General features: G+C 45.1%; 2 protein-coding genes across 9 annotated transcripts in view; both read left to right on the top strand.

Annotated features, from left to right (window-relative positions):
• The window catches only part of GOLGB1 (golgin B1), an 82,308-nt gene extending 64,349 nt beyond the window's left edge, over nt 1–17,959 (top strand). For all 8 annotated transcript variants that reach the window (XM_008266855.4, XM_008266856.4, XM_008266853.4 and 5 more), the window contains 7 exons: nt 5,735–5,900; nt 6,074–6,211; nt 11,942–12,085; nt 12,795–12,892; nt 13,475–13,609; nt 16,192–16,297; nt 16,600–17,959. In XM_008266855.4, coding sequence (XP_008265077.3) covers nt 5,735–5,900; nt 6,074–6,211; nt 11,942–12,085; nt 12,795–12,892; nt 13,475–13,609; nt 16,192–16,297; nt 16,600–16,734 — 922 coding nt within the window. In that variant the 3' untranslated portion in view covers nt 16,735–17,959. The remainder of the gene's footprint in view (nt 1–5,734; nt 5,901–6,073; nt 6,212–11,941; nt 12,086–12,794; nt 12,893–13,474; nt 13,610–16,191; nt 16,298–16,599) is intronic.
• A 2,175-nt stretch (nt 17,960–20,134) lies between these two features.
• The window catches only part of HCLS1 (hematopoietic cell-specific Lyn substrate 1), a 32,309-nt gene continuing 29,508 nt past the window's right edge, over nt 20,135–22,935 (top strand). Inside the window, exon 1 of the mRNA XM_008266857.4 lies at nt 20,135–20,271. The gene's annotated coding sequence lies outside the window, so the exon portion shown is untranslated. The remainder of the gene's footprint in view (nt 20,272–22,935) is intronic.

Genomic DNA, 22,935 nt, shown 5'->3' with positions numbered 1-22,935 from the left:
CCCAGTTTGGGACCTACAAGGGTATTTCAAAAAGTTCATGGAAAAAGTGTATTAGGAAAAACTATATATGGATTTAATTTTTTGATACCAAAATAAACTTTTCATCCCACTTTCCCATAAACACTTTAAAGTATGCTCACACAGAATACAAAAACAAAAACCAGGGAACTTTCTACAAGTCATTTTTTCAGTTGTGCGGTCCCTAGCTAGCCTGCTTCCTTCTTTACATATTTTTAAACCTTATATTTTATTTTACTTGTAATGCCTAGGGGTTTTATCTATACTTGGAGGAATAAGGACAAATGTATCTTGTTTGGAACCAGAAATCCGAGCTGTTCCCCTCCCCCCCTTTTTTTAAAAAGATTTATTTATTTTTTGAAAGAGTTACAGGGAAGGGAGGGAGAGAGATCAAGTGTCCATCTGCTGATTCACTTATTCACTTCCCAAGTGGCCACAACATCCAGGACTGAGCCAGGCCAAAGCTAGGAGCGTCTAGGTCTCCCACATGAGTTGCAGGTGCCCAAGCACTTGGGCCATATGCTGCTGCTTTTCCCAGGCCATAAGCAGGGATCTGGTTGGAAGTTGAGCAGCCGGGACTTGAACTGGTACCCACATGGGATGTTGTCATCACAGATGGTGGTTTTGCCTGCTATTCCACAATGCCAGCCCCAGCTCCTCCCCCACCAGCTGTTTTCCTTTTATAAAATAGAACAATAACAATGCTCATGGCAGAAAAAAATGATGTACTATAATTCTGATTTGTTTCTTTATTCAGTGTTTCTAGAAAATCTAACCCAAAGAATAAAGGTAAAGAATAAACTCTTAACAATATAGAAGAACAAGTTTAATTGTTGCAACATATTCATTGGGATTTTATTATTGTTTCACTGAAGATTGTGCATTCCACCTTAATCTTTCTGTAGGATAGACCATATGCTAGGCTACAAAGCAAGTCTCAACAAATTAAAAAAATTAAATCATACCATGTATCTTTTCTGACAACAATGGAAAAAAGCTGGAAATTAACAACTTAAGAATCTCTAGAAAATATGTAAATGCATGAAGACTGAACAGCATACTCTCGAATGAATAATGAATCGTAGAAGAAATAAGGAAATCAAAACGTTCCTGGAAACGAATGAAGATGACAACACAACATATCAACACTTTGGAATACAGCAAAAGTAGAGTTAAGAGTGAAGTTTATAGCAAATAATACCTACATCAAGAAATTGAGAGGGCATGAAATAAATGAGCTATTAATACACTTCTCAAGGACCTAGAAAAACAACAACAAACCAAACCCAAAATTAGTACAAGGAAAGAAATAATTAAAATTAGAGAATAAATAAATAAAATTGACATAAAAAAAGTGCAAAAGATCAGTGAAATAAGAGCAGGTTTTTTTGGGGAAAAAAAATAAAACTGATATACCATTGGCTCAACTAATCAAAAGAAAAAAAAAGGTGGGTGGAATATCCAAATTAATAAAATCAGAGATGAAAAAGGAGATGGTAAGACAGATACCACAGAAATAAAAAAAATCATCAGGAGTTACTAGAAACATATATGCCAAAAGACTGGAACATCTGGAAGAAATACTTAGATCTCTGAACACATAATTGAGTCATGAATACATAGAAAACTTAAATATACCAACAACTAAGAAGAAGGTTGAATTGACAACCAAGGAAAGCCAAGGCCCAGATGGCGTCACTGCTAAATTCTACCCGACATTTAAAGAATAATTATGTCCAGTTCTTCTAAAGCTATTCAAAACATTGAAAGGGAGGGAATTCTATGAAGCTATAATCACCTTCATTCCTAAACCAGAAGATACAATAGAGAAAGAAAATCACAGACCAATATCCCTGATGAACAAAGATGCACAAATCCTCAGCAAAATACTAGCTAAACAAATCCAACAACACATCAGAAAGATCATTGACGTACAACAAATGTGGTATGCAGGGATGGTTCATCATTGGCAAATCAGTAAATGTGATACATCATATTAATAAATTGAAGAATAAAAATCATGTGATTATCTCAATAGATGCAGAGAAAGCATTTGATAAAATACAACATCCTTTCATGATAAAAGCCTTAAGCAAATTGGGTATAGAAGGAATATTCCTTAACACAATGAAGGCAATATATGACAAACCCACAGCTGTTACCATATTAAATGGGTGAATGCTTCTAGCTTTCTAGCTAAGATCTAGAACAAGACAAGGATCTCAGAAGTAGTAAAAGCAAAAACAAGTCAAATGGGATTATGTCAAGCTAAGAAGCTTCTGAACTGCAACTCAACAAAGTGAAGAGGCTACCAAAAGAATGGGAAGATTCACAAACTGTGCAACTGAAAAAGGATTAATATCCAGAATCTATAAAGAGCTCAAGAAACTCAACAACAAAAAACAGTTCAGTTAAGAAATGGGAAAAGGACATGAACAAGCATTTTTCTTTTTTTAAGACTTATTTATTTATTTATTTGAAAGAGTTTCCCAGAGAGAGAAGGAGAGGCAGAGAGAGAGAGAAGTCTTCCATCTGTTGCTTCACTATCTAATTGGCTGCAATGGCTGGAGCTAAGCCGATCCAAAGCCAGGAGCCAGAAGCTTCTTCTAGATTTCCTACATGGGTGCAGGGGCCCAGGGACTTGGGCCGTCTTTCTCTGCTTTCTCAGGCCATAGCAGAGAGCTGGATGGGAAGTGGAGCAGCTGGAACTTGAACTGGCGCCTATATGGGATGCTGGCACTGGAGGCAGTGGCTTCACCTACCTTTTACAAGCATTTTTCAAAGGGGGGAATTCAAATGGCCAACAGACACATGAAGAAATACTCAGGATCACTAGCTATCAGGGAGATACAAATCAAAGCCACAATTTGGTTTCACCTCACCCCAGTTAGAATGGCTCTCATATAGAAATCAACATCAAATTCTGACGAGGATAGTGAGGAAAAGTGTACATTGTTGATGGGAATGTCAACTAAGACAGCCATTGTGGGAAGCAGTATGGTGCTCTTCGCACCAAATCTTGAAAACTGCGAGAAAGAGAGAGAGAGAGAGAGAGAGAGAGAGAGAGAGATCTGCCTGCCTGCCTGCCAGCCAGTTCACTCCCTAAATGCCTGTAAGAGCCAGGACTTGGCGAACCCGAGGTCAGGAGCCTGGAACTCAATCCAGGTCTACCACGTGGGTGGCAAAGACCTACATACTTGACCTACATACATCACCTGCTGCCTCCCAGAGTGTGCATTAGAGCAGGAAGCTGGATCCATAGAATAGCAGGGACTCTAACCTTGGGATTCTGATTTGGGATGTGGGCATTCCAACTAGCAGCCTAACCACCATACAATGCGTCCCCCCTACAAATGAGCTTTTCAAACATGAAGAAACTAGAACATCTTGATCAGTCTTCTGTTTGGCCTTGGGATTGGCTTACCAGGAATGTGTGAATTTATACAATGATCTTTCTCTTCCATTTTTAGCTGAAGTTGCTTACTCAGCTCAGGTTCTTATGCTTTCACACTGAAAAGCATAGATGAACTCTAACTTGTAAATAATAATTTTTTTAAAAAAAAGAGATGTTCTTGTGGATGTTGAATATTGTGGCCTTATATTACAAATATACAAGCATTATATGTTAACTGCCCCAAAATTTTAGAATAATTTTTTAAGATTTATTTATTCATTTGAAAGAGTTACAGAGAGAGAGAAGAGAGGGAGAGAGGGAGGGGGGGAGAGAGAGAGAAAGAGAGAGGTGTCTTCCATTTGATGGTTCACTCCCTAATTGAGTGCAACAGCTGGAGCTGCGCCGATCCAGAGCCAGGAGCCAGGAGCTTTTTCTGGGTCTCCCACGCGGGTGCAGGGGCCAAAGGACTTGGGCCATCTTGTACTGCTTTCCCAGGCTGTAGCAGAGAGCTGGATTGGAAGTAGAGCAGCTGGGTCTCAAACCAGCACCCATATGGGATGCTGGTGCTTCAGGCCAGGATGTTAACCCGCTGCGCCACAGCACCAGCCGCTAAAGTAATTTGAAAAACATTTTTAGTTTCCAGGTTTTATTTCTGCCTTTTTTTTTTTTTTGAAAGAAATTTGACTATAATCAAGTTACCTCTTAGTAAAGCAAAAGTATTTCATCACAGGTATAAAGAGAAGAACCATTTTTTAGAAAAGAAAAAAATGTCAGAGGTAATTCAAACAAAAGTTTGTATTATTGGGAGAAATAAACACATTGGTGTGACTGACAGTGAAGAGGTACTGCAGAAATTTGATTATAATCCTAGTGGGTATTTTTCAGGGCAGAGAATAAAAAGAAGTAGGCATGAAGAATAGCAGAAGAGAGGTCATTTTGCTATACTAAAGGAAAATAGCTGGGATTTAGTAGCCTCACTCTTGGCCAAATTCAGGGGATAAATAAATAGAAATAATAGGAATGATTTTTTTTAAAGTTTCATTTATTTATTTGTAAGGCAGAGTCTTGAGGGAAAGACAGACAGAGAGATCCTCCACCAGCTAGCTCACTACCCAAATGGTTGCAGTGGCAGGGGCTGTGCCAGGTCAAAGCCAACAGCTTCTTGCTGGTCTCGTGCGTGCAGGGGTATAAGCACTTGGGCCATCTTCTGCTGCTTTCCCAGGCACATTAGCAGGAAGACAAACTGGCCACCATTTGGGATGCTGACATAGCAAGGAGTCGCTTAACAACTTCTATGCCGCAACACCAGCCCTAGGAGTGAATATTGAGTGCTTACTATGTGCCAGACCCTGTGTTCAGTAATTGACATATAGTGTCTCCTTTAATCATTGCAATAATCCTGAATAGTAGTTTATTCCTATTTTATTGATAAGGTCCAGAGAGAGTAACTTTTATTCAGAGTCTCACAGCTAGTGTATTGATAGAGCTAGCATTTGCACTCAAGTCCTTTAGGATCTATAGCTGCATTCCTATAACTGTGATGTTAGACTGTACGCGACACTCCCTGCTGAAAAGTCAGGTGGCTGGGGCCAGCGCTGTGGCTCACTTGGTTAATCCACCTGCGGCACCGGCATCCCATATGAGCACCGGGTTCTAGTTTCAGTTGCTCTTCTTCCAGTCCAGCTCTCTGCTGTGGCTTGGGAGGTCAGTGGAGGATGGCCCAAGTACTTGGACCCCTGCACCTGCATGGGAGACCAGGAAGAAGCACCTGGCTCCTGGCTTCGGATCAGCATAGCTCTGGCTGTAGCGGCCATTTGGGGAGTAAACCAACAGAAGGAAGACCTTTCTCTTTGTCTCTCTCTCTCTCTCTCTCACTGTCTAACTCTGTCAAAAAAAAAAAAAAAAAAAAATGTCAGAGTGGCTTCCCAAACCCTGCATGGCCTGACTTCATTCCTCTTCAGCACAGCTCTCATACACTGTGTCTGCCACGGCACTGTATATGCCCAGACCTACACTTCTTGCTAGTTTGTTCTCTGAATCTGAAATGCTTTTTCGATTATGGGAACCTGCCCTGCTGTTCAGGTTTCAGACTGAATGCCAGCTTCTCTTTGAAACCATGTCAGTCCTACTAATTGGAATTCTTTATCATATTCTGTGCCATCAGTTTACTGCATAGTTCTCTCTGTAACTGAAATTTCACTCTGATTATCTATTTTCTTCCCATGTATTTTCTTTTGTCGATTTCTAACAGCTCATAATACTGTCTTGAATATGGAATTATTCACCTTGTCCCACAAGTTTATTTTTCCTGCTTTTCTCTAGGATGGAGAAGAGTTCCTGGGAAATACATGAAAGGAGAATGAAGGAGCAGTACCTGATGGCCCTCTCGGATAAAGACCAGCAGCTCAGTCACCTGCAGAATCTTATGAGGGAGTTGAGGCCTTCTTCCTCCCAGGCTCAGCCCCTCAAAGTGCAGTACCAAAGACAGGTGTGTGCTCTCTGCTCCTGCTCAGAGGGACGCATCAGTGCCCATCAGCCACTGCTGGGCAGGTTATCTTCTGACTTCCTGTGGAGCACATGACCTCCTTGGGGGCTGGATGGGGTTTCGAGAGGGAAGAACTCTCAGGAGAGAATTTCATGTCAGTGTTTGTGTCCTCACAGGCATCTCCAGAGACATCAGCTTCCCCAGATGGATCACAGAACCCAGTTTATGAAACGCAACTTCTCAGGAGCCAGCTCAGTGACAGCTTGAAGGAAATTCACCAAAAGGAATTAAGAATTCAGCAGCTGAATAGCAAGGTAAGAAGTGTCTCCTGCTAGACTAGAATTCACTTTCTTGTCACACAGCTGGCAGTCAGATGCAGCCGACTTCAGCTGTCGCGTAACTTAGGTTGCATAAGTTTTTCTTTTCTCAGAACCTGGTTGGCACACCCCAAAGCACTGGACACAGGGCCACTTCCTTGTCCTTGTTCTTGGAGAGTCCTGGAAGAGATCCATACAGTGAGAGCAAAGAAACTTTAGGTAGCCTTCTCTGCCGCCCCCAGCATCCTCTCCCCTTCTCCCTCACTTGTTGATGTTGGGGTCCCTCCCTGCAGATCCTCCAACAAGTTCCTCCTGCGTGGTAGATAACAGTCTCAGGGAAAAGGAGCAAGGCTTTTCAGGTGTGGTTAGGTAGCAGGGATAGAGGTGAGAGATCTGTTTCATTGCACCCATTGTAGGCTTCCGCCACGAGTGTGTAATGCTCTCAAACTGAAGAAGTCAGCTAGCTTTTACCCAGAGCCTAGCCCTGCCACTCTGAACACTCTAAGGAAACGTGCTGCCATAGATGAGACCTGCTGCAGAGGAGAGCCGCTTTGCTGTCTGGTCCCTGCAGCAAAGGCTAAGGTGAGACTGAAGAATATGATCGCTGGATGCCTTCTCACTACCTTCTCTTCACTCGGCATCCATTTTCTGTTTCTCTTCCTTCTTCACTCTCTTCCACCACGCTATTATGCCTCATTAACTTCTTGTTCTCTGACTACTCAAAAGGATTCCTCTCTAGGGGCACCTCCCCTAGTTTTGACCTCTTAGAAACCTTGTCAGGTAGTCTCTGTTAAAACTGAAGAAAATTTGGGCCGGCTCTGTGGCATAGCAGGTAAAGCTGCCACTTGGCCTAGGAAAGCAGCAGCAGATGACCCAAATATTTGAGCTCTTGCACCCGAGTGGGAGACGTGGAAGAATCTCCTGGCTCCTCCAGGCTTCAGATTGCCCCAGCTCCAGCCATTTGGGGAGTGAACCAGTGGGTGGAAGATTCTCTCTCTCTCCCTCTTGCTCTCTCTCTAACTCTACCTTTCAAATAGAACAAATCTTTAAAAAAAAAAAAAAAAAAAAAAAAAACAAACCTCTAAAGAAAATTTAACAGAGCAGCCAGACCCTGGAGTCAAGGTTGTCTTGGGGATAGTTGCGAATGTATAAAATTTTGAATTGTTTTCAGAATGATGAGAAAGAGTGTGTGTGTGTGTGTGTGTATGATTGCAAAACCTCATCAAAAATGAGGGTATTAAGTGCCTTCACTAAAGTGTTAGGAGGAGGTCAGTTTGAGATAATTGTGACCATGTATGTGAAGCACAGTGCCCGGCATATGTAAAAAGTACTTATTATTGTTGAACTTAACTGTTGACACTAAAGTGTCAAAGAGTAACACTATTAACTTTGGCAGAGAAACAGTTTGGTGATCCATTTGAATTGGTAAAATGTAGACCCTTTGTTGGGGAATTTGTATGGGAATTTTCAGAGGGAATCCAGTGCAGGTGCCACCCAGTTCCCCTTGTAGCTGATGAGTTAGTTCCAGAAGGTCCCTTCATTGCTCTGGTGGCCTAACCCATCTCCTCTTTTCCAAAAGCTAGGTCCCATCTCAGTCCTTTTATGTTTGCTCTCTGACCATTAGACTGTGACTCATCTGGTCTTTCTAGGACAGTATTTTGTTTGGTTTTTCAAATATTTATTTTATTTGAAATGCAGAGTGACAGAGACAGAAATCTAGTGGTCCACTGGTTCACTCCCCAAATGCCTGCAAGGGCTGGATCAGGCCGAAGCCAGGAGCCAGTTACTCCATCCTGGTCTTCAGGTGAGTGGCAGGAACTGAAGTACTTGGGCCATCATCTGCTGCCTCCCAGACACATAACAGGAAGCTGGATCAGAAGTGCAGAGTAGTCAGCCCTCCAGTATGGGATGTAGGCATCCCAATCCGTGACTTAACCCACTGCCACAATGCCTGCTCCTAGGACAGTGTTCTTAAGCTGAAATTCAGGATGTTAATGGATGATGAAATCATTTTGATGAGTAGTAACTAAAATATTGTTTCTACTGAAATAAAATTACACATACAGAAAAGTATACAAATCTTCTGTACAGCATAGTACATTTTCACACAGTGAAGGTACCTACATAACCAGCACCTAGATAAAGAATCAGAATGTACTAGAACCCCAGAAATCCCTTGTGCCTCCTCTTTTCACTTCTACTGCCTTAAAAGTATGTATAAATAGACTAATAACTTCTCTTTCATGGTCCTTTATTTATTTTATAGTACTAATTACATATTGTTGCATGGAGTGTGATTTTTCTCATACTCATCCTGTGTAGTATTACACTGTAGACATATACTAGAATTTCTTTATTCTATTGAAGGACATTTGGATGTTTCTAGTTTGGGGATATTACAAATCATGCAGCCAGTGTTTTTTATCAAATGAAAGAAAAGAGATTAAAAGTAGGATGTATTATATAATATGTAATAATGAATATGTCTTATTTTGACAAATGTTAGTTTTAATTGTATATTTCTGTAGCTGGGTTCTGAGTCAGATTTGTATTTTCTAACAGCTTTATTGAGATTTAATTCCACTTAAATTGTGAGAAATACTACTTCAGATCACTTATTCTGAGTAAGGACTCACCTGTAAGGAAGCCACCTCCATCCCACTCCTCATTTGTTCATTTAGTAAATAAAGGACTTTTATTTGCCTTTACAAACCCAGCCTATGCTAATTACTGAGGATACACAGGACCCTCATGAAGCTTACAGTCCTGTGAACTTAGTCTCATTTTAAATGGGTCCCAGCTATCTAGATTGCTTTGGGGCCCTAGGATAGAATCATAGTGGGTGGTTTTCAGCATAGAATATTTCCTTTTTAACCCACTGCCCTAATTCTTTCCTTAGATGTTCAGACTTTATATACATTTTCTACCAGCATGGTTGGATTTGTGTATGTAATGGGAGAATGTGCCAGAAAGTTAAAAACATGAGGGGAGGTTGGCTTTGTGGCGCAGCAGATTAAGCCGCCACTTTGGGATACCTGTATCCCCTATTGTAATGCTGGTTCCAGTCATATGCTTCCAATCCAGCTTCCTGCTAATAGCTCCTGGGAGGTAGTAGATGGTGGCTCAAGCAATTGAGCCCCTGCCACCCATATGGGAAACGTGGATAGAGTTCCTGCCTCCTGGCTTCAGCTTGGCTCAACCCTGGCTGTTGTGGTCATTTGTGGAGTGAGTCAGCATATAGAATATCTCTATCACTCTCACTCTGCCTTTCAAGTAGATGAAAATAAGAAATTAAAAAAACTAGAGGGAAAATTAGTGTTGTAATACAGTCTAGATTGTTCCTTCCTGTTCCATTCTTACAAGCATAGATGTGAAAATATAGTAGCTTATGAGTTGAGCACACATCAGCCAACTTTCCTTTAGAGGCCAGAGAGTAAGTCTTTCAGGTTTGTAGACAATATGGCTTCTGTTAAATACTCAATGCTGCAGTTATGGCATAAAATCAGACATAAAACCAAAAGTGACAGATAATATGTAAATGAGTTGATTAAAATAAATGAGATAAGCTCTTGAACTGTGGGGACCTGTATTTATCCTGGATGGAATAATGCAAGTATAAAAGGTGGTTTATATGAGGGTGGCTTATAAACAAACTTCCAGTTAAGGGAGTTTATCTGCTATGAGTTTTATAGGTTTGTCCTTTCTCTTTTGCATCTGATGGAGAAAAGAGTTAGGATTTTTCAACACTGAGAGCCTTTTTTGTTTTTTGTTTTTACTTTGTTGTTTTAGAACATTTGGACCGTTCACTGTGGCCTGAAAAATTAGCTTCCTCCTATGTTAGAAGAGGATCATGTCAGTCCCTGTCTCAGAAACTAGTAGTTGTCCACATATCCAGTTACTTCTGTCTTCAAGTTAGTATTGCATCTAAAATATTCATTTATTTATTTTTGTAATTAGCTCCCCCCTCCCCTGCCCCAGAGCAAAACAAAACAAACTTCATGACTTTCTTAACTCCCCTTCCTGGACTCTTAGATGGGACATCACCAGGTAGTAGACAAAGCTCTAGGCTTGGAATTAAGAACCACTCTAGTGAACAGACACTTACCCTAGCAGTTAAGATGCTTGTGTTCTGCATTGGAGTGGCTAGGATGGATTCCCAACTCTGACTCTTGACTCCAGCTTCCTGTTAATGCAGGTCCAGGGGGACAGCAGTAATGGCTCAAGGAACTGGGTTCCTGCAACCTACATGGGAGACGTGGCTTTGGCCTGGCCTGGACTTGGCTATTGTGGTATTTAGGGAGTAAACCAGCAGATGGCAGCTCTCTTGCTCTCCTTTCCTCTTCCCTCCCCTCCCCTCCTCTCCCCTTCTCCCCTCTTCTCTCCTCTTCCTCTTTCTCTTTCCCTCGCTCTGCTTCTGTCTTGCAAAAAAAAAAAAAAAAAAAAATCTCAAAACGAAAAATCACAATTAAGTCCTGCCTTGACATCTCCTAGCCATATGACCTCAGACAAGTCAGCAATCATTTATTTTTCTTGTTTGTCATTTGTAAACAGAGACAAAAATTATTTCTCTACCCCTCAAATAAGGTAATACTTGTGAAAATGCTTTGTAAGCTGAAGATTGCTCTTCAGAGTGACAAACAAAAGAATAATCTTAGATCTGAAGAGCAGTTGTCAGCATACAAAACCACTCTCACAAGTATATGTGAATTCTCTTGTTCTAATTCTCTGTATGTAGCAAATGCCATCCCCCAGAGCATCTCTGCAAAACACTCTTCTCTAAAACATTCATTCTGCTTTTTCACCCAGACACTCAGGGAAAAAAAGAAAAGACTAAACATGAGTTTCTGCTCATAAAATGTACAAAGTCCTCCAATATGTACTTTGGAGGGACATCTTTGTAACTATTGTGTCTGGATGTTAATCATAACTAAAAATTAAAATTTCACAGCCTGCAAGTAAAGAATCAGAATTATTATTATTGTTATTATATTATTATTGTTCCAGGGGACAGAATGCAAATCAATGGGTAGAAGCTGTATTAGGTAGATATTTTGCTCAGTATAAAAAAGAATTTTTAGTTTTTTGCATGATAAAAAATGGCTTGGACTGCTTTGCCATCCTGACACTGGACATGTTCAAGGAAAGATTAGATGGCTTCCTGTTCTACAGTAGACCAGAGTCCTGCTTGTGTGGCTAGAATGTTTGTACCCATGACACTTTTCTCCAACCCAGTTTCTTAGATGCACACAGGCATGGTAGGATTACTTTGTTTCTCCCTCCTACTACATATTAAGATTTCTTTTTCTACTCTCTTGGTAATTTATAGCTCTTTGTGGCATTAATAGCAGTGTACAGATTTTTAGGTGGCACTTTTCTCTCTACTCATACTGAACTCTGAGAATTGCAGTCATTTCTTGGATCCTAACTTGGACCCAAGCCACTGCCTTCCACCTCTTGCATACCTGGACTAGCCTGTCCTTTTGCTAATCGGTTTCTGCTTTATGTTGTGGTGGTGGTGGTGGTTCGTGTATGAGGCACCTCCTGCTCCTCCAGAATTACTCTTGATTGAAAAAAGTTCTGCATCTTTTTCACCTTGAAGGAATACACGGTGCTGTTGTTGCTATTGCTGAAATAAAGGTCTTATGTAAAACCCAGGACTGTTAGCCTGAGCGCTGTTCAGGATGAAACTGTTTTGCAGGATGGCGCTCAACTTCTCTTCTGCTTTAGTTTTCTCAGCTGCTTGAAGAGAAGAATACCCTTTCCATTCAGCTCTGCGACACCAGCCAGAGTCTTCGGGAAAGCCAGCAGCACTACAGTGATCTCTTTAACCATTGTGCAGTCTTGGAGAAGCAGGTTCAGGAGCTGCAGGCGGTAAGTCCAGGGAAGCCGGGAAGCTGGGAGAAGTGGTAGGAAATTGAGTGCTAGTGATAAAGTCTGAAGTGCAGCGTTGAAGCAGCTCAGGAAACTCAATGAGGGAAGAAAGTGGGAGGGAATGGGGAATATTGATTCAGATGGGAAGAAGATCTGAGAAAAATTATGGAGTGAAGGGGTTAAGAAAGAGTGAGATGGAGGGGGAGAAATCAAAAAGTAAGTGGGGAGCAGTGATGGCCTGAGGCCTTTAGAACTTGAAACTAGGAAAGCATTGGTTTTGCTTCCATAGGAAGATTTGGAGCTGAGAGATTGACAGCTGGAGGTGTTGATGGCCATGGAGAGGAAGGCGATGTTGAGGGTAGAAGAGATTACAAATTCCTATGGAAATAAATAGGATAGGATTAGGAGAAGGGATTGGAGAAGTTGGTGAGGGTCAGAGAAGCTTCTGGAAAATCCACGAGGTTCCACTGAAAAAAAAGCAGATTTTAAAGTTTTAAGAGGAGAAATTCAAGAATGCAAATGTGGGAGGAACTTTTATGTGGCCAGCCAGTCTTCTTACTAGAGCAGAACTAAATCTGTGCTGAGGAGAAGGACATTTGGGGATATTCTTCTCCAAGCCTTCTCAGTTGCTCCAGTGTTAAACAAGTTCTCATTTTCTGCAAGTACAGTCCCATAAGAGCTTTTGTGACTGGCTTATTTATTCTTATAGGGGCCACTGAATGTTGATGTTGCCCCGGGAGCTCCCCAGGAAAAGAATGGAGTCCACAGGAAGAGTGATCCTGAGGATCTGAGGGAGCCACAGCTCAGGTAGGGGAGCAGGACTCTCGCCCTGGAGCGTGTACTCCAAGTGTGGAAATTGAACGGTAATCTAGATTGAACCTTCGTATGAACTTAATATAAAGTCTCTTTATCTTAGTGGCCTCACAGAAGGGATGTAAGGGTTAAATAGTAACAATCATAACTAACAGATTGTGTGTGAAAAATTTGTAAAGTGAGCACAGCAGCACCAGCATACACACCCACTAACACACACACCACGATATTAAAATGGAGCATGTTAATGTCCCTAAAAATTCTTAAGGTGTCTTCCGCAGCTTCATTCAGTCTCTCTGCAGCTATGCTTTTACAGTGTTCTTTGTGTGCAGGCATGTTTCTATAAATCTTTCTGTTTCATAACCTTATGAAGACTTAGGGTCCACTGGACAGAGGATCTTCAGAACGTTTATGGGAAGTGTATATTACGAAAAAACTATGCATGGATTTCAAAACTGCCTTTCACCAAAATAAACTTGGCTTTTGATTTCGTTTTTCCGCACACTTTGAAAGCGCCCTCCTGTTCCAGCTGAGTTTTGCATGTAGTGATGCTGTTGGTTTTGCTTTCTCCTGAAGCTTCTCTGAGGCCCAGCAGCAGCTGTGCAGCACTAGACAGGAAGTGACTGAATTAAGGAAGCTTCTGGAAGAAGAACGAGACCAAAGAGTGGCTGCTGAGAACGCGCTTTCCGTGGCTGAGGAGCAGATCAGGAGGTAAAGGCTGAGGGCTGGAGCCTCTGTTCACTCCTGACTCTTTCTGGTCATCTGTGTGCACTTTTCAGTAGACAGCCGTAATGTTGATTACCAGCTTAGTCTCATCCTGAGACAGTGCTGCAGTGAGCGGATAGTCTTTGTGGTCTCCCAAAAGAACAGGACATTTCTGGGGTGTAGGAGGGCTGTACTTTTCAAAGTAGTTGTTCACAGGGAACAGTAATGATAATGATAGCTACTGTTTATCAATCACCTATTTCATATGATGTAAAATAAATTATGAAATATACCTTCTTTCGAGCCGGCGCCGTGGCTCAATAGGCTAATCCTCCACCTAGCGGCGCCGGCACACCGGGTTCTAGTCCCGGTTGGGGTGCCGGATTCTGTCCCGGTTGCCCCTCTTCCAGGCCAGCTCTCTGCTGTGGCCAGGGAGTGCAGTGGAGGATGGCCCAGGTGCTTGGGCCCTGCACCCCATGGGAGACCAGGAAAAGCACCTGGCTCCTGGCTCCTGCCATCGGATCAGCGCGGTGCGCCAGCTGCAGCGGCGGCCATTGGAGGGTGAACCAACGGCAAAGGAAGACCTTTCTCTCTCTGTCTCTCTCTCTCACTGTCCACTCTGCCTGTCAAAAAAAAAAAAAAAAAGAAAAGAAATATACCTTCTTTCATCCCAACATTAAATATATTAGTATGAGGTGTTAGTATCTGACATGTGATTTTTTTAAAAAAAGATTAAAATACATGAGCAAAAAAAGACCACTTTATAAAGTTGATAATTAAAAGAATGTGGCTTTTGATTTGTTTGGCAAGTACGCTTCCTAGCCCTGAACGATCCCCTCCCATACCAGGCAGTATTGGGCCAGGGAAAGCTTTCCTTTCCCACTCTTACCACACCAGAATACCAGAGTAACAGAGTGAGTTGTGCATCCTGTGGGCACTTGCTGCAAGGGTGTTCTGGAAGGGCTGAGCTACACATCCCTAGTTCCTTGTTCCCAGCTCACCCATGGAGAAAATCACGATGCATGAGGGTAGAGGGTGGCTGTGTGTTTTTCTGCTGGAAGTCCTTTTACAGGGTACTTCTAGTGTATCCCAGGGAAGGCTCCCTGTGTGCATTGTCTTTTCTCTTAAAGAATTGGCATTGTACCTGTTTGCAAAGTTTAGACGGTAGAGGTGGCAGCCCCAGTGAGCAGATCTTCATTGAGATACCTTCCTTCCCATGCAGCACATTCACATTGTTACATTTGAACTCACCCACTTGGACCTTGCTGGACAGCTGTGAGGGCAGGTTCCTGTCTTGGTGTCTCTGCTGAGCCTTTTCAGGCCTCTGCACCCATGGCTATTTCCTTTTACTTACTTTGGAGATGTTTTGTCCTGTGAAATTGGCTAATGAGGAGGTAAATCTCCCTTATGTGTAATTAACCTGGCCCAGGTCAGCAGGAGACCACATGTGCAGACTGACTCTTGAGCCCTGGGCAAGTTCCATTAATCCAAGCTTAGCCTTTCCACAATCCCGTTTTTGGCCCTGATACAGAATGGAGATTGGGGTAGCTAATTTAAGTGCTGTCAGCCTAGGGCAGGCACTGCCATTTCAGCGTGAGGGTTGCACAGGTAGCCTGTAGTGGGACTCATTGTCCTTGCAGTCTAAAAGCAGCCAGGACTGTTCGGCTCCCCCACACCTTGAGACCTCTCATCTTTCCTCAGCACGGGCTGAGGAGGCTGGCAGACCACAGGGTTCCAGGTCAAGGCCGCCTCTGAAAGGTTTATCCCTCTGCAGACAGCCTGGGTCGCAAGACAACAGGCAGGAGGGAGCTAGGCCAGGATGCTCAGTTTCCTTGTCCACACTCCAGTCGGATCTGGGAGAACCGTGAGTGACCTGCAAAGAGAGTGGCCGCGAGTATCAGGCTAACAGGTAGCCAAAGCACGAATTCCATCCTCCCCATCCGGTTGTAAAGTGCATCCCTGTGGACAAACACTCGGTCAGGTGCTGTGCTACCACACTTCTTGTTTTTGTCAGGAACCATTGAACGAGTAGGGGCAGCTTCATCATTAAACAGAAGTTCTGTTAGTAAATAAATAAGCAGATCTGCAAAAATAAAGCAGAAAGGAGTAAAGGCTGCCAGTTCAGTTTCAAGAAACCACAAAAAATCTTGTTTGGACACTTTTGCATACTGCTCTTTAATAAATGGGGGGAAAGTCCTAAGTTTCTCTGAATCGGGTGGGGTGCAGTGAGAAAAAAAGAGCAGGTGGTTTAAAGACAGGCTGGGGTATTGAACTGCGGCCCTACGCTGGCTGCGATGCATCGGGCACTCATTTAGCCTCCTGAAGCCTTGAAGAGAGTAACGCCAACCACCACGCCGCAGGATTTGCGGTTGTGAAGCGCCTGGTGCAGCACCTGACACAGAGTAGACAGTCGGTTGCTGATAATTGTTCTCACTTCTTAGTCCTGCTCAGAGAAACTGTGCTGGTAACCTCCCCGCACGGGGACAGGGGCGGGGGGAGCGGCCTTGCTTCCCATGACCGGGACGACTTCACCTCACTGACCTCTCGCACCGTGAACCAATGCCGTGTCTCTCTTGTCCTCAACACAGGTTGGAGCACGGCGAGTGGGACTCTGCCCGGACTCCTATCATTGGCTCCTGCGGCACTCAGGAGCAGGCGCTGTTAATAGATCTTACGAGCAACAGCTGTCGAAGGGTGAGGGGGAAGGAGGAGCAAGGGAGGGTGCTAGTCCATCAGATGGCGCTGGCGGTGGTGAGGCCACGGAGTCGAGGACAGGAGCTCAGAAGTCGGACACTGAACCCGGCATGGGGCTACAGCAGGGGAGGCAGGGGTGGGAGAGTGGGGGCCCTGCTGGAATTTGCCACCCTGCTGTCCCCGCAGGAGCTTTCTCCCAAGAGCCCCGTGGTTGAATCGGCTTTGCCGAAGTGCAGGTTACTGGAGAAGGGAAAGGGGCACGGCCCTGTAGATGGAACCTTGACTCCAGGTGTCTCTTTCAGAGCCGGAGTGGCGCTGGATGGAAGCGGGGCCTGCGTTCGCTCTGTCATTCCCGCACCCGAGTGCCCCTGCTGGCAGCCATCTACTTCCTGGTGGTTCATGTGCTACTCATTCTGTGCTTCACGGGCCATCTATAGACTTAGCTGTCACTTTTTGGACCGCTCCCCTCCGACTTTGGAATTCCCTCGCCTCTGATGGCGGAAGTGTCGAATCCAGTGGAACAGTCATCCCCTTTCCACAGTGTCTCTCCAGCCCTCCCGCAGAAAGTGCCTGCAAAGCAGAGGTGGCCAGGAGCGCCTGGTGGAGCTGGAGGGACTGGCAAGTCGGCATTCGTCTACTGCCCACAGCCCGGACACTTCCGCCTCTTCTCAGAAGCCCCAAGTAGGTTTGTTGAGGTCAAATTTGTTCAGATCTTGCTGGGCCCTCATCTGAGATACTGAGGAATGCCTTTCGGCCAAGCCAGGAAGATGGTTCCAATAAACCTAGTAACTCAAGTCCAGTATTATTTTGATTGTTGACCTTGTTTGTCACATTTGCCTATATTTTTCCTGCTTTGGGGAGTGGGGGTGGAAATGGCCCCTGCCGAGGACAGAGTTCTGGAGGGGGAACCCGTTGTCTGATAGCACGTGTCACTGGGTCTGATGCTGAAGAGCTCCCCCGGGTTTGGGCTGTTGGATCACGGGGGAGAGTAGCTGCTTCTTCCCAGGCTGTTCTGATCCCGCTGCAGCGAGGATCTGTGCTCCTGGGCTGTGAGGCGAGGCTCCCATCACAGTGGGTGCCCTTGATCTCGAGTATTAAAGTATTAAGCAATCAGTGCCTTGCCTTTCACCGAGACAGGAAATACTGGCTGTGGACAGCAGGGTTCGGATTCTTTTCATTCCTGTATGATCTGGAGAGTGCGCCCTCGGGCCAGCAGGAGCCTGTCCAAGGGGAAGCACCGACTCGCAGCCAGGGGTCTGACTGGTCTGGCGGCTGCCCCGCAGCTCCCAGCCTCCTGCAGTACTAAGCTACTTTGCTACTGGTGACGGTTCTTCCAGTTTCTCGGTCCCAGAGTCATCTGGCCTCTGTGATAATAGAGGAGAGAAAAGATTGAAATCCAGCCCTGAGAATGGCCACCAGGATTGAATTCCACGTGTGCCTGTTTGCTGCCTCCCCTCCCCTCCCCAGCCCTTACCACTTGGTGGTTTTCTCACTGCGGACATTGTATGTTCCCTGCCTGTTGGCACCAGCCAAGGAAGAGGGAAAACTGGTAGGTGTCTCATCTGCTCTAAATCTTGGTCCGATGGTGATTGAATCTTGGTCACAGCATCCCAGGGACTTTCCTGAACAACTGTAAAATAATAAACTTATTTTCCGAATGAAGCGTTACGTGTATCTGTGTGTGTATGTGTGTTTGCACTTCGGCAGGTAGGAAGAGGGGGGTAGATGAAGGGATTGGGGTAGGGGGATGTACCCAGGAGTGGTGATGGGAGAAAGCTCTATATACTCAGGCTTCCTTCTCGCTGGCCGCATCAGCGATGGCTCCATGTATCCTGTTAGCTTTAGCTGCTAGGCCCTAGGATGAGGAAGGACAATGAGGAAATCCCGTTCTAATCCTGAACCACACAGCCTGGGTCTTAGGGCGTGAAATTCCTGGGTTCACTGTGGTCCTGGGAGGACTGGTACTGGTACTGAGTGAAAAGATTAGGCCCCGCAGGGATTCCAGTGGTGGGAATAGGGGGAGGGCAGTTTAATACAGAGAGCAGGTTAGTGAGCATGATATTTTTATATTAAGTTGCTGCTTGGAAAAAGCTAGCATACTTTATTAAGGTATGATGATTAAAGTAATGGGCCTAAGTGTCTGGCTTCAAAGCCCATGGTATTTTCTTTTTAAGGATTTAATTATTTATTTTTATTTGAGAGGCAGAGTGACAGAGAAAAATGGTTCACTTCTAACATGACCTTAACAGCTGGGGCTGGTCTGGGCCAAAGCCAGGCACCCAGAACTCCATTCAGATCTCCCACATGGGTGGCAGTTTGAAGCATCTGGGCCATTATCTGCTGCTCTCCCAGGTGCATTAGCAGGAAGTTGGATCAGAAACAGAACAATAGGGAATCAAACTATCACTTTGATACGGGATGCTGGCATTGCGTGTCGTGGGCTCAACCCACTGTACCACCAATGCCAGCTTCATCCCATGCTATTTCTGTTAATTATGCCTCAATCCCTCATTCGGAATGAACTTGGAATATTTGCTAAGAAGAGGTGGAGTTTCTTGGTGTCATCTCTGATAATTTCCATGGTTTCTCTAGCAAATTATGTACCTGGATGATGTCAGTATCTGGTCTGATAATTCCTATTTTTATCATTTTAGATTCCAAATGATCTGAAAGATTTTTTTCTCCTCCTACAAATTTATTCTCCTTTAGCATAACTTTGGTGCCACCATGATAAATAGATAATGAACTAGAAGAGATAGGTCCTTACTCTAACTTTTGATAGATCCATACTTAGGTCTTTAGATTTGGAAGTGACCTTTGACCAATTTTATCCAGTCCTGCTTGAACCCCTTGTGGATCTCATGACTTACACAAGCAAATCAGTTCCAAACTCTGCAGACATGATTAGGTGAGGCTAGATCAGATACAACAAGAAACACCCAAATTCTTGGTAGCTGAAACCAAAGACTATTTTTTAGTTAAAGGCTCCAAGTCCCTTATGTGATAGATGGGGCTGTACTCGTGTTGTCATTGTCGCTCAGGAAACTTAGGCTAGCAGAGAAGCTACACTGGAGAATTACAAGTTGTTTCAGTGTGCAGTAAGCGAAAGAGATGGCAAAGCTTGCAATGGGCTTCAGGTCTCCACCAAAAAGGGGGTATTTCCCTGGCCAGTACCTGTCACCTGTGCACATTTGTCGAGGGATGGGAGGACAGCCAGTCTTGACAAATATTAAGACAGGACATGGCCGATACCTTCCATCCACTGATGGCACCTGCTGCTTTCAGAATTCTCCATACTATCTGGAGCCAAATCTTCACCTGTGAGCTCAGATGCCACACTGTCCCCAACATGAACATTTCCTCCTCCACGCCTTGCCCTTTCCCTCCTGACTTGTCCCCTTCTGCCATTCAGGTGAGTGATGTTTATTTGAGCATCTACTATATGCAAACCCTACTTTTGAGTGCTGTGGGTCATGCAGAAGTTGTTCTTAGAGCTTACCCTTCAAAATCCACAGTCACTTTTCCCTTCCAGCCTTTCTTGGTTACCACAGCCCCTCCCAGAAGCTCCGGATGCCTTTACTGTCACAGATGGAACTGACCAGCTATTTAGGTCACAAGTGCTGTTCTCCAGCATTGTCTGATGGGTTTCTGAGTGAAGCTTTCTCTGACTGCTTGATAAAGTCTGAAAGTTGGAGCAACATTCTCCGTGCCGATCCCACAATCCTCAGAAGCTTACAAAAGAAGAGACAGAGAAACATTTAATCCTCTTTTATTTAAGTGGTTAAAGCAGAAGGAACTGACTCCAACTTCAGGAAGTAGCTGTGAGGACAGTGTGGCAGGAAATGACAGAAAACCTGAAGACGGAACTGAAGCAGCAGCTCGGTTTCTCGCTCAGAAGTGGCAGCAACCAGACAGGGAGTGTGGTGTGGACGTGAGGAGCCTGGAGCTTAGAGAAGACACCCTCGCTAGTGAAGGTGGGTACTCTGAGCCATGGGAGAGCTGGGAGCACAGGGTGGGGGTTGAGGAGGAAACCACCTGAGTGTTAGTCCCCAGGGAGGGACTAGGTCACTGCCAGTAGGCGTTTAACCTTTTATGGTCAGAAGGCCTGAGGCTGGGTAGGGGGTGGGGAAGGGTTGTAGAGAACAAGCAGCTGGGGATTGGAACAGAAGGGCTCAAGCCCTGGAAACGTGACTTAGTGGCCATCTGGCCATCTCTAGTCCACCGTGAGGCCTGATGCCAAGTTGGGAGGAGGGGTACAGGCTGTAAAGACCGTGTCTGCCCTTGAAAACACGGTCCGGCAAAGAGACAAAACCCACAGGAAGCAGTTGCTCATGCACACTTGCGCTGAGAACCAGCTGCTGATGGAGGCCTGAGGAAGGCGTGATGGTTGGATTGGGGTATTTCCTGTGCTTATAGGATCATCGAGGCCCAGAATGTCAGAGATGGAGTCGGTTTTCTAGACTAGCTAAGTTAACCCCTACTTTTGCTTTCTGTTGAGGAAGTCAGAGATAATAGGTGGTTTGCCAAATCATTTAAATGAACATTTGTGAACCATCTTGTCTGTTGCTTGGCAAATGAGAACATCCTCTGTGTTGATTCCTTTACCATGGCCCCACAGAGGCTCCAACACAGAGCTGGGCTGCTCACGGGTCTCCTGGCTCCTAGGTCATGTACTGCCATGTCAGCATTGAGCTGAGGTCCTGGATGTGCCCGACCTCCTGGGGCCATGCCTCTCCACATCACCCTCTAGTCTCCTGCCCCCAGAGAGCACCCTTTGCCTTCCCAACTTCTCGTCAGTAGGTCAGTTGTTCTGTGTCAGCAACTCTTTATGCCACAAGTAGACAGACACAGATGGGAAGTTTGTTGGCAAGTCGCGCTGAGGCTGGGAAGAAAGGCAGGAAAGTCGAAGGAGCCATCGGTCCTCATTGCTTCCTTATTGCTCGCGACTATTTCAGAAACTTCTCCTTTCCTATTTTGTAGTGAAGGCCTTTTGTTGCAGAGCAGCCCAGGAGCCAGTGTGGGAAGCAGAGGGCTTGTAAAGGATGCAGGAGGATAGGGCTTGTTTATCTGCCCCCTTTATGTAACTTTGCCCTCCCAGGGAAGACCAAGCCGCTCTGGGCAGTGGCTCACCCCGTGGTAAGGCCGCCTCGGTCAATACTTCCCCAGTGCCCCTGGAGCATCTCAGTAACCAAAATCTACCAGAGACTTCCCCGGGGCTGGTTTTCAGGGTTGTTCAAAGACTATGGAAAAGGATGGACTTTTCAAGTAGAAGAGAAAACTAGAGAATGCAAGGGCCAAGGTGGAGAGACAGGAGAGCCCCAGGAGGGGTGGCAAATGGGGGTCCTTGCAGGGACCTTGAAGAGCTTGGGGGAAGGGCTCTGGGAAGGGGGACATGGGTAGGGAAGTTTCCAGATAGTAGGCGGTGCCTGAGTCCAGTAGTCTCAGTGGCCCTGGGAAACATGAGTGGTCCATTGGCACCTTTTCCTACCAAGCCCAGAGCAGCTGTTCTACTGCTTCTCTCGCACAGTTAGCAAGGCTCACTGGTACACTGGGGATGCCCCAACAGAATACGATTTGGAACCCCTTCAGACCAGTACTCCGTAAATTTTTTAAACATTCATTTTGTTGCTAATAATCCAATGCCTCCTAATGGTCAAAATAAAGGATGTATTATTTGTAAAATACATGATATGCTTTGAACCATTTATGTTTTTAGAATTGTAATCAACTTTTTATTTTTTTTTAAAGCCAGTCCATAGAGGGCCTCAGAGCTGCTGCTGTGTTTTGTAAATTTTTATTTTCATCTACTTGAAAGGCAAAGTGACAGAGACAGAGATAAGGTCGGGGTCGGGGAGAGAGAGATCAATTTTCCATCCACTGGTTCACTCTCCAAGTGCACCAGCCAGGTTGAAGCCAGCAGCCCAGAACCTCTTCCAGGTCTCTCACTTGGATGGTAGCATTTGAGCCATCATGTGCTGCCCACTAGGATGTATTAGTAGGAAGCTGGTTTGGAAGCAGAGTAGCGGGACTTGCACTGGCACTCCAGTATGGGATGTGGGTGTTGAACAAGGCTGCTTAAAGCAATACACTGTAACTCCCACCCCTGACAGCTTTTAAAAGTTGGGTAATGAGTAACTTATTCCCAGCAGCTAATGCTTCCCTGCATGTTGTTGGATGTGAGCATTTCAGCTGACTGTCCCCATTGACCTCCCAAGCTGTGCGGTGACCAGTCTCAAGAGAGAACGTGGGGCTGGTGCCGCAGCTCACTAGGCTAATCATCTGCCTTGCGGCGCCGGCACACCGGGTTCTAGTCCCGGTTGGGGCGCCGGATTCTGTCCCGGTTGCCCCTCTTCCAGGCCAGCTCTCTGCTGTGGCCAGGGAGTGCAGTGGAGGATGGCCCAAGTGCTTGGGCCCCGCACCCACATGGGAGACCAGGATAAGTACCTGGCTCCTGCCTTCGGATCAGCGCAGTGCACCGGCCGCAGCGTGCCGGCCGTGGCGGCCATTGGAGGGTGAACCAATGGCAAAGGAAGACCTTTCTCTCTCTCTCTCACTGTCCACTCTGCCTGACCAAAAAAAAAAAAAAAAAAGAGAACGTGGGACAGCACTTGGACTGAGGCTGGAAAAAATCTCAATAG

The sequence above is a fragment of the Oryctolagus cuniculus genome, chromosome 4 (assembly GCF_964237555.1).
Source record: "Oryctolagus cuniculus chromosome 4, mOryCun1.1, whole genome shotgun sequence".
Taxonomy (NCBI): Eukaryota; Metazoa; Chordata; class Mammalia; order Lagomorpha; family Leporidae; genus Oryctolagus; species Oryctolagus cuniculus.
This window is presented reverse-complemented; position numbering and strand designations above follow the sequence as displayed.